The sequence below is a fragment of the Cottoperca gobio genome, chromosome 8, assembly GCF_900634415.1.
Source record: "Cottoperca gobio chromosome 8, fCotGob3.1, whole genome shotgun sequence".
In the NCBI taxonomy this organism is placed as follows: Eukaryota; Metazoa; Chordata; class Actinopteri; order Perciformes; family Bovichtidae; genus Cottoperca; species Cottoperca gobio.
Window position 1 is genome coordinate 7,794,315 of NC_041362.1, and position 10,765 is coordinate 7,805,079.

The 10,765-nt window shown below is 42.4% G+C and overlaps 1 protein-coding gene across 1 annotated transcript; it reads left to right on the forward strand.

The window, feature by feature from the left end:
• The first annotated feature begins 3,767 nt into the window (after nt 1-3,767).
• On the forward strand, nt 3,768-10,326 carry metrnla (meteorin like, glial cell differentiation regulator a). Its single transcript, XM_029436716.1, has 4 exons — nt 3,768-4,156; nt 6,126-6,514; nt 9,243-9,302; nt 9,433-10,326. The coding sequence occupies exons 1-4, from the start codon at nt 4,056-4,058 to the stop codon at nt 9,744-9,746; spliced, it is 864 nt and encodes a 287-aa protein (XP_029292576.1). The 5' UTR covers nt 3,768-4,055; the 3' UTR covers nt 9,747-10,326.
• Nucleotides 10,327-10,765: the final 439 nt, after the last annotated feature.

The window sequence follows — 10,765 nt, forward strand, 5'->3', positions numbered from 1 at the left end:
ACACACACACACACACACACACACACACACACACACACACACACACACACACACACACATGCAAACACACATAAAAACACACATAAAAGCACATCCTGTCAGCAGCCTAATCTACTTTATGACTGCTTTTTCACCTGGAGGCTAGCTCCGGGCATAAGAGTGAGTCACACTCTGCAAGGGTTTGGGACAACAAACCTGACAAAAAAAACAATCCTACCCTTCCCCCCCCTCAAACTTCAGCAGCCTCCCCCTCATTGACTCCCTAAACTCCACTATCCCAGGCTACATAACACATATTTACCTCCTAATCCTCTAATTCAAACTGCACCTCTCTGTTGAACGTCATGGTTCCCGTGCCAAGTTTCAATCTAAAACTAGAACACACTGTATGATTAACTGTCTGTTTCTCAGCCTCCTGCTATCTGTCATTGATTTGACGCCCCCCTCCCCCTTGTGCTCCACTCTCCGCTCCCACCAAGAGTGAAACTTCTGACAGGTGGAGGGTGAGAAATAAACCTGCTTCCTTTAAACTGCAGTGCGAGAGAAAACAACAAACACTCACAAAACAAGTGATGAAGCAACTGGAATAACAAGAAGAGGTCAAACACTCTCTTCTTTCTAGTTCTCAGTAGTGGAGATTAAGTCCTAGTTGTAAAATATATCGTCATTCTAACCAGGCTTTGAGTAGGACTGCAACTACATATTTTCATGATTGACTTCATGTTGATTAGTTTTGTCGGTTAAACTTCAAAACCTTCAAAATGTCAGAGTAGTCAAAATGTCCATCACAATTCCCCAGGGCCCAAGATGACGTTTTCTTCTCTGGCTGACATTTCAAAAGCCAAAATAATTCATTTTGCAATGTTCTGAAACAAAGAAAGGCAGAAAGACTTCACATCTGGTGAGCTGAACCCAGCAAATGTTTGGCATTGACTTAATAGATTATCAAAATTGTTGTTTTGAGTATGCTGTAAGCTCACTCACATGAGGTAGGCAACATCAAAACATATCTGTATACATACTAAATACTGCAATACAGTCTCATTATGTATGTACACATACAAATACTTGTGCTAAATACTCAAAGCTGGAAAAAGGTGAAGTTGTTGACAGTGATGCCATATAACACAAAATGTTACCTGTTAAATCTTCCCAGTTTAATTAATAATGATTTCAAACTCACAGTTTGCTGCATTGTCAATATTAATATGTACTGTTCTTCTTAAAAGAGTACACCACGGATTTAAGCATTGCACTCCAGTAAAAAATAAATAAAATCTAAATCGATGCAGTAGACTCAGAGATATCATCTTTTTTTATTCCATGCATTCTTTTTAATTGTCAAAAATATGGCACCTACATTACCCACAATGCAACTTTACATCCACTAGTTCAGTCAGAGATTAATGTAGCCTTGATCTGAGATGAGGAGGATCCATACGCCCAGATTTTTTTACATTTTCAAACTTGTAGTCTTCAACCAACGCTAACTCAAGTGACATCGCTTGAGGCAATTTATTAGATTTTGCCCAGCTTCCTCTGCAGCCCCAAAAGGACTTTATCCAATATTTATTCACATGTACAGTAGTACTCCACAAGACCTGTAAGCAGACTCTGATTTGTGAAATTGGTGGAGTTCCACTTTAATCTTACAACATTACAAGGATTCAGGACACACATTGTGTAATTCTAATAAAGTGATTGAGAAACTCGTACAGGTGTAGCTTTGGTGTAACAGTGCAGGTGTAATTGTGATGGCTCCTCAGACGTCATGTTCGGACACGTCTCGCGGTTCTGAAACCTCATGCAGAGGTATAACTGCCAGACAGTCTGCAATTCAACAAGGACTGCAAAAACCAGACAAACTTCTAATCCACTGACACAAACAATACTAAAATGTTGCTCAATGTGACGTCTAGAAGATGACTGAGAGTTTGAGCAATTTTATTAAAGAAAGAGAATCAACAGTCAAATTAAAAAAACTTTCTGCACATGCATCTGAGGTTCGTGGAGTGCTTTGGTGGCATTCGGCCCAGGCGGGGTCATGCACCCTACATGTCGGGTCAGTAATACAAACATGTCGATCACCAACAAGCCCCTACCAATTCAAAGTTGTAAGAAACCAGAGTAGAAACGTAGCAGTTACAAACTGCTCTGGATTTCCTTGTCAGACAGGTTTCTTTCCCATGCCATACACACATATAACATCTTGTTTCATGAGAAAACCTAGCCCAGGATCCACGACTTGAGTGATGAGTAGTTTATGTTTACAGATGCACCCAGCGGTTAATGGACCCCGCCGCTCTGCAAGTCCCTGCAGCTCTTGTTGCAGTCGGAGACAAAGCTGAACTTTAAAGATCAACAGTGTTATCTTCAAACTTTGGTTGGGACTTGTGTGTCGTAAAGTTATAGATCAAATGTCAAAGTATTAATACATTTGAATCTCGGAGCCACTGCGACTATATACAACCCCATTATTTCACACAAAACAACATGTGAAGCTGTACTTGACCAATACTTGTGACTTTAATAAATGTTATTCCTTGAAGTGGCCTTTATTTGCAGATGTTTGTGGGGCGACGACAAGAGCACCAAACCATGATTTTCAATTTCAGTTGGTTCTTCTTACCAGCGAAGAAATCCTCAGAACATAAAGAGCCAATATGTCTGTCTTGTCTGTGGCCTTGATCCATACTTCTCACGCACAGTTTGAACTTTTATTTATTTACACATTTCAGCCATTCAATTTCAACATACTGTACAATTTCTGAAAATGAACCGCACAATGCAATAAAACTGAGCAGACATACAGTTTGACTGCAGTCAAACTTAATATGACTTTATTCTGGTGGCTTTTTGTTGACAGTTTTAACCAGCTGTCATAATGATAGTAGCTGGTTTTAGAAAGTTGTATTCATTCCCCCTTCTTCTGAAGGCATTTTTTTAACAGATGCTCTCCCTCAGTTAGCTACTTATTACTTCCTTTTCATTTATACTCATTGAGCCTGACTTCACTAACTTCAGCATGGACTGAATGAAAGGCTTTTGTAAGACTATTTCTTTTTAAATACAGCACCAACATAATGTGGACAGAATTTTTTTTAGGAATAATGCTGATTACTTAAAAATGAAAAACTGCCAATTTTAGTTTCCTCTTAATACAAATAAAGATCAGCACGCAGGGCAGTTGTTATTCTTTGCAAACAAAATTCTTGATTTTTATGCTTATTTCAAGTGCTGTAGGAACTTTCTTCGCTTGTTGTCAGTTGAATAATCTCAACACGTCTCAATAAACAGATAATAGGGAATTTTCTATCATAATTGAATTACTCAAATGTAACTCAACTAATGTTATAATACCAGAGAAGGAATTACATAATAATTATAATTATAAACTGAAGAACAACTTTGTTTTCCTGTGATGATGTAATCACAAATGTATTATCACCCTGGAATCACAAGGGGAAGGGGAAGTCAATTAACATACAATTGACACGATTAAAAATCATGGTTTAATCTCATGCAAATGTAAAATGTGTCACATATTCATGTTTTATAAATACATTCGCCAAAAAGAATAAAATAAAAATACATATATTTGTTTGCATAACAGAGTAGCTCAGTAGTGGTGTTTTAAAAAGAAAACCTTTTAACCAATTATCAATATGCTAAAAATCACCACAATAGTACGCAAGTATCATTTTATACCGTGAAGCTCAGAGATCCAAGTCTCGACTGAGCACCTGAAGGCAGCACGGTCATAAACTGCAGTGGACGGGGTGTGACGTGGAGAGCAATCAGGACTGCAGGAACAGAGTTGGAACAGAAACTCACTCCACATTTTTACGGAGGGCTGTCAGGACCGAGCGCAACGGACCCAGTTTGAATTAGCAGCCGTTACTCACCTGAAGCTCCCGAGAATCTGAGGAGGATCCCCCGGGGGAACAGCGCCGAGCGGACCGGGGGCACATGGAAACGCCATGTAGCTGGAAATACGGCGGTGGACTTCATCACAGTTTCGGTCGAGAAGATTCGAAGTGAGCTGCGAGATAAACATGCTCACCCCGATGCTGGCCTCCCTGCTGCTGCCTCTTCTCTTTCTCTGTCGGATTTCTTTTTGCCAATACTCAAGCGACCAGTGCAGCTGGAAGGGCAGGTGAGGTTTCCCGTCCTGTTCACTAAAAAGGCAACAATGTTGATACAAATGATTGTAATAAAAAGTCTGAAAGTAACAGAGCTGCAGCGACTGTGACCGAAACCCCGACTTAAACCGCGGTGATGTGAAAACAGGCAGCGGAGTTACCCGAAAAAGGAGCCATACATTAGGACAAAATACAAATAAAGAACAAATGTCAGGCCTAATTATATAAACTGTATTCATTTTGTGACGTGAATGGAAATGAAAGGTGCTTTAGTTTCACCCACAAATAAGTTTTAATGGTCTGTGTGGTGCTGAATTTATAAATGACTAATTGTAAAAGTTATTTGATCACAATAAGATATGACTCATCAAATACATTTGAAAACTGCGCCTAGGCCTATTATTATTATTATTATGAGTTTGGGCGTATACAAATTATTATTATTATTATTATTATTATTATTAGTATTATTATTAGTATTATTATTATTATACTATTTAGGACTGTATTAGTTCATACTTTTGTCCAAGAGTTTAAACCCCCACAAAGAATACTGAAATATTCACAGGATTACATGCTCAGTTTTCACAATAACCTTTTATTTTATTTATTTAAAAAAAAAGAAAAAGTATTTTGGTCTTTAACTTATTCTAAAACCTCATGCAGCATATACTGGAACATTTCACCTCCCATCAAACATCTGCTGAAGTCTGTTTTGCACTTGAGAGGCTGTGCCTCAAATAGTGTGGTTTTGTTTTTCATCCTCCAGTCAGGAGGGGTAGGCGATACTCAGCACTTTGAGCCCTTTACCAATAATCTGTTGTTCATTAGTGAGACTCTTCACTAATCTCCTTTAATTGCATGCAGAAGTGATGAAGTTAGAAAGGACTTAATTAGAGGCGTGCTGAGGAGAGCCTGGTTATGGGGCTTTAGCTGCATATGCTCAGCATGTGCCATGGGTTACTTTAGATCTATGGCAAATTTGAATTTCAGCATCTCATTTTCAGGAAACTGGGCGTTTCTCCCCCAGAGTCAAAACCGCTAGCTTGGCATGCACATGCTGGTGGACTGCTGATGGCTTCCTGCCTCTGGCTTTGCCACAGACTGACTGACAGACTGGAGTTTTCAAACCCTGACCAGGCATTAAGTTCTGGAGGGAGTCATTTGGTCATGCTGGCGCCAGAGTCCAAAGTGCTGCCCGGACAAGTCTCTTCCAGTCTCTTTGGTGGCTTGAAAGCAAGGGGAGGTTCGGTGCGTGACCTGCATTTGCACTTGCATGCAGCAGGCCCAGCTACTGTTGCTGCCGTTGTCTGCCCAGAAGCCCCTGTGTCCCTCCATTCATTCATTTCTGCTTCCAAACTCTTCCCAAAGGCAGTCTGCCAGTGGTGCATTTTGCCAAAGCTCTGGGCGGAACAATGTGGTATGGGGGGAGTGTGTGTTGGAGCTAAGGTCATTTTGGCTGCTCCGGCTCGTGACTGGTCATGCAGCCAGTCTTGCGCACAGACGGCCATTAATGCTTCAGGAGGAATTTGGTTTAATGCCCTTACAGTCTGCCAGAGGTCTTCGCTTTGGTCAGGTAACTCAGGCTATAAATGACCAGAAAATCATTTTCAGATGACTGAATAACTCCTTTATGATTAATTAAAGTAGGGCTGCAAGATATTGGATTTTTGTCGATATTTTCCATATTGGCTGTTTTTGGAATAACATATTATTGTGCCTACTGTCCGACTGCAGACATAAAATACAATACGAAATGTACACGTTCACTAGGCAAAATAAGAAAATGACTTCAGCTTAGGTTGCAATATTTATTTTCTATCTAATATCTCGGCCTGTATATATTTGTGGATTCCTAAATGAAAGAAAAAGAGTTAAAAAAATAAATATTTGTAGCCTCTTTCAGTATTTCTTGACAATGCCTGCCACTCTGAGTCTTGAGTGGTTGATTTCTGCTGACTTCTTTCCATTTCTTTCTTCCAGTGGTCTGACTCATGAAGGCCACGCCAGGGATGTTGAGCAGGTGTACTTGCGTTGCTCCCAAGGCTCTCTGGAGTGGCTCTATCCCACGGGGGCCATCATCGTCAACCTGCGACCCAACACGGTCTCTCCTGCTGCCGCCCGCCTCTCCGTCTGCATCAAACCCTCCGCAGAATCCAGCGGCACCAATGTCTACCTGGACCGTAACGGAAAGCTGCGGTTACTGCTGCGTGATCAGGACCAAGCTCAGGGCAAGGTGCAGTGCTTCAGTATCCAGGAGGGGGCACTCTTCATTGAGGCCGTCCCGCACATGGACATCAGCCGCCGGATCACGGAGTTCCAGTATGAGCTGGTCAGCGACAGGCTTGGACCAGATTCACAATCACTGGAAGGTAAGATACATTGCCATTATGATGCTTTTAAAGCACAACGTTAACTTGTTCGATGCTTGTGTTTCATCTAAGTAGCCGTCGTAAAGGTCTGCAGACTTGCTTTTGATTTATTCCCTCTTGGTCTGGCTTTGTGCTTTCGTCCCTGTGGCGTGTGCACTAAATACAGCCATCTACTGGTGGAAAACTTTTATTAAGTTGGACTCTAATAGTAGGAAACTCAACATTTGCTCCAGAAGACTGCTACCACTGAAGCCAAAGTCCATTTCTCTGGACGCATTGTCTGTACGTTTTGGTTTTGGGGGAATGTATATCTTGTCAAACTCAAACACGCGCTGTTAGTATCAAGACATCAAAACCTGAAGCCTTTTTAAGTCTTTTATGGAACTTTTTTTTAGGATAAGAAATCCATCCATGCTTGGTTTTACTTGGCTCTAAGCTGAAATAGTTCAGGGTTTTTGTATGTAAAGAGGCACAGCCAAACAAGGGGCCTCCATTGAAAAACAGCCATCTATTTTCACGCTGCGTACCTGCCAAACCTGCACAGTTTCAAGCTGCGCAACTGTGCGAGCAATTGTGTTTTTTTTTTTCCACCTATAGCAAAATATGAGCAGTATCGGGCCCACATCTGTTTTTACGGGCTCTCTGGGTTCACATATCCACATCCTGCGTCATTATCTGGCACGAGCAGAGAGGAGAGAGAGAGAGAGAGAGTTTAATATAGAGAGCAGTGAGCGTGGAGTTGTTTTGGCCACATTAGTGCGCTCTGCTCTGCCCTGTAGTATAATCTGCTTGTGTGATGTGGCCTGAGATAGCACTGGGATGATTCACAAAGACAGTGGTCTCGTGTCATCTGAAGCCTGCGCTGGTGGATTGATTGCAGTTTCGCTTCTTCTCATCTTTTTTTTTTTTTCTTCCTTCTTTCCTCTTCTCTCTGACCTGCTGTGCTGGGATTGAGTTGCTCACCGTCAAGTTGGAATGCATCTCCAACCAGATGTTTGGAGGACCTTCAAGGAGCATATAGGCTTATTTCCCCCCCCCACTCCTTCTTTTCTTGCTGTCACTGCCTCGCCCTCCCTTTCAGCTCACTTAAATTATTCATTTTCTCTGTCTCACTGTTTCCTACCCCCCCTCTCCCTTAATTATATTTCTTTGTCTATTTATCATTCTAGTATTTTCCTTTTCATTCCTCTCCCCTCGTATATCTTCCCTCTCTCTTCCTGAATGTTCTGAAGTGGTTCTCGTCTGTGCCGAGTTGTGTTCCATTACAGTGGAACGCATCAGGGCCCAGATGTTGCAGGGACACTACATCATGCCCCTCCTTTACCACTCGTCCATCCCTCATCCCTCTCTTCTCCTGTGAAGTGGTTCTGATCAGAGTGGCGCTGCATGCGCACAGGCCAGAGAGAGATGCTGACTCTGCTCTCAGCCCATTCCTGTGGTTCTGTTTCATGTCTGACATGTGAGCTCTGCTCGGCTCTGCTGCTTTTGGAGGAAAGAAAAAACACGCCTGGGTTTAGGCCTCAGCTCTGGACTGCTCTGTCTAATGCTATGGCAGCACGCAGGCTCACTTCAAAGGGCCTTTTGCACTCAACTCTGGGCGAGGTCGGCCGCTCTGAAGTCTCCCGGCTTTCCAGCTGTTCTTAAGCCGTCTGAGTTTGGGGCTGTTTGACCTCTGACCTCTCTGGTGATGCGACAGCGCCTCGTGTTGCTACACGGGCTGATCTAAGACATGCTCACCCCTCACCCTTCACCCCTATGCTCTCAACTTCAGACAAGCCAGCTAAAAATAAGCTCCAGCTCCCTACAGATGAGAGAGGTCACACATCACTGTTTTCGGACCTAATTCGGGGTAATGGTCTCCAGGTTATTCTCCATCCTCCATCCTGGATACATTTTTCAGATTTCAGACCAGACTATGTAAACTAAGGTGGTTTTCAGTGCACCAAATCCGTTGTTTTTAATAATTATTTTTCTAATTTATTGGATGGACACCCACTGCCCCACCCTCAGCACATTGCTGACTCGACACCCCCTCTCCCTCCGCCCCCCACCTGCCCCTGTCTGCCACACTGTCGCAAAAGAAAACCACAGCAGATCTCGGGCTAATAAAGACGTTCTCTCCAGGCCAGCCGCAGGACCACCTGAGTCAACTAATCGTTGACTTGACTGCTCTCATTTAGGGCCCTTTCTCCTGCTATAAAACACCCTGGAGGCAGGCAGGCTGAGTTGCTGCTCTACAGGGAAAATGTACCCTGGGGCAGGCGTTTAATGGCTATTTATTCTTTATTTTTTTCAGACCTAATTATCTATTAATGAGCGCATGCCATTTCTGGGCTTGCTTTCATTGTTTAAGATATGGTAAAGTGGTTTTGCCCTTCTTATATAAGATAGATAAGACAGCGCTCCCTCTTTCAGTGCCTGCTGAAGTAGTAGCTGGGACCACTACAGTCATCGATAGTCATGTGACGCAGAGAAGACGTACTGCTTGAGTTTACTTTAGTGTGAACAGTTTGCTGGTAATGGCATACGTCGTTAACTCGGTATGCAGTACATACTGATTGAGTATGTTGTACTCCTACATGTTCATGGCTGGCCCAACCCCAGTTGTGTCTTCGTGTGGTACTTCACTGTAAAGCCGCGGACCCGTTGAAGATTTTGTGAACTTCTCCTGTTTCCGTTTGTAATGTTCTATCAAACTCATCCACCTTCTCTCTCTTTTACCTTTCAGTACCCTGTCAGCCCTGCAGCGACACTGAGATGCTTCTAGCAGTCTGCACCAATGACTTTGGTAAGTTGAATTATAGGCTTCCTGCTGCTGCTGCTGCGTGTAGTGCAGAAATGTCCCATGAAAACACCATTCTGTGTAGCGTGAAATATAGCCAGTACCTAAATCTTGCCTTCCTGCTTGGTGTTTTCAGTGGCACGGGGCAGCATTAAGAATCTGGAGCAGGAAGAGGAGCACTTGTCTGTCACTGTGGAGATCAGTCGCCTCTACAGTCAGAAGACCCAGGTCTTTATATCTGGGGGCGTGAGGGTACGGAGGTGGACTGGCCACATCAAGATGCCCCTTCAGTGCGGGGTGAGGTCTGGGGAGGGTGAGTTCCTCTTCACCGGGACTGTGAGGTTTGGGGAGGCCTGGATGGGTTGCGCCTCACGCTACAAAGACTTCCTGCGGTTGTACGACCAGGCACGGCAACAAGGGACCAACCCCTGTCACGTGGACGTAGACTGAGTGAGTTACCTGCCCACGTTTGGATATATGACAAGTCCTTATTGTTGGAGAGAAGAGCTGAACCAAACGTTCATGCTAAGGAGAAACAAAGACTGACAGACTGGCCCAGAGCCTCTGTCTTCTCCTGCTGTCTCGTGACTCTTTGCAGACAAAGACTGGAGCTCCTGAATGTTGCCAAGCAGCATGCTGGATAGACCCGCCTCTCAAAAGTCGAACGTGATGCAACGTGGAATGTGTTCGGACTGCCTTTGGACTGCCTTTCTCGCAGCCGAGGAACTCACAGGTTTAAAATGTAGCAAACCTCCATTTGGTTTTTATTTGTATAAAATGTGAATGAACATTGTATATTTTGAAGCTCTGCTTGCTTTGTAAAAACAAAAAGCTTGATGTACAGTTTTGAAGTTATTTCTTATGACAGAAATGTATAAAGTGAAAGTCTCTTATTTTTATTTTGTTAAAAAAAATTATTGGCAATTTTAATGCCTGAATTCATGAGTTTTTATTCAATTGTTGAAAAAGAACACACAAAAATGCAAAAACTTTTTTTTGCAATTGAGAATAAAATATTTTATTCCCTGAATGATGTTGATGTCTGTGGTGTTTACATGTAAAATAAATAATTGAAAAAATCTTCAGTAGGCAAATTCTAACTTTAGCAGATCGGACTCGAGACGCAGTGTGTGTATAAAAGACGATGGACTATATATATGTACTGGCCTCTATGAAGCTGATATTATTAATTGACTATTAGTTGGTGACTATTTTGTTCATTAATTGATTCAAGCCTTTTTTTATTTATTTATTTCAAGCAAAAAAAACGCATTTCTCGGTTTTGTCGTAAACGCAATATTTTCAGAACGTTTGAAGACTCCTCTTTGACTGATGGGTGCTTGCTAATAATTTAACATTTTAGTCCAAACAATTGATTAATTTAGAAATAAATCTGATGCTGAAGAATAGCTAGTTGCAACCCTAATCAAATTAAAGCTAATTTATTTTGACAGCCTAATGGCGTAAAG

Bases quoted from the DNA above. Each gene is read 5' to 3' on its own strand.
- metrnla (XM_029436716.1), top strand. From the start codon at position 4,056: ATGCTCACCCCGATGCTGGCCTCCCTGCTGCTGCCTCTTCTCTTTCTC. The intron at 6,515-9,242 runs GTAAGATACATT...TTTACCTTTCAG, and splicing joins AGATTCACAATCACTGGAAG to TACCCTGTCAGCCCTGCAGC. The intron at 9,303-9,432 runs GTAAGTTGAATT...TGGTGTTTTCAG, and splicing joins AGTCTGCACCAATGACTTTG to TGGCACGGGGCAGCATTAAG.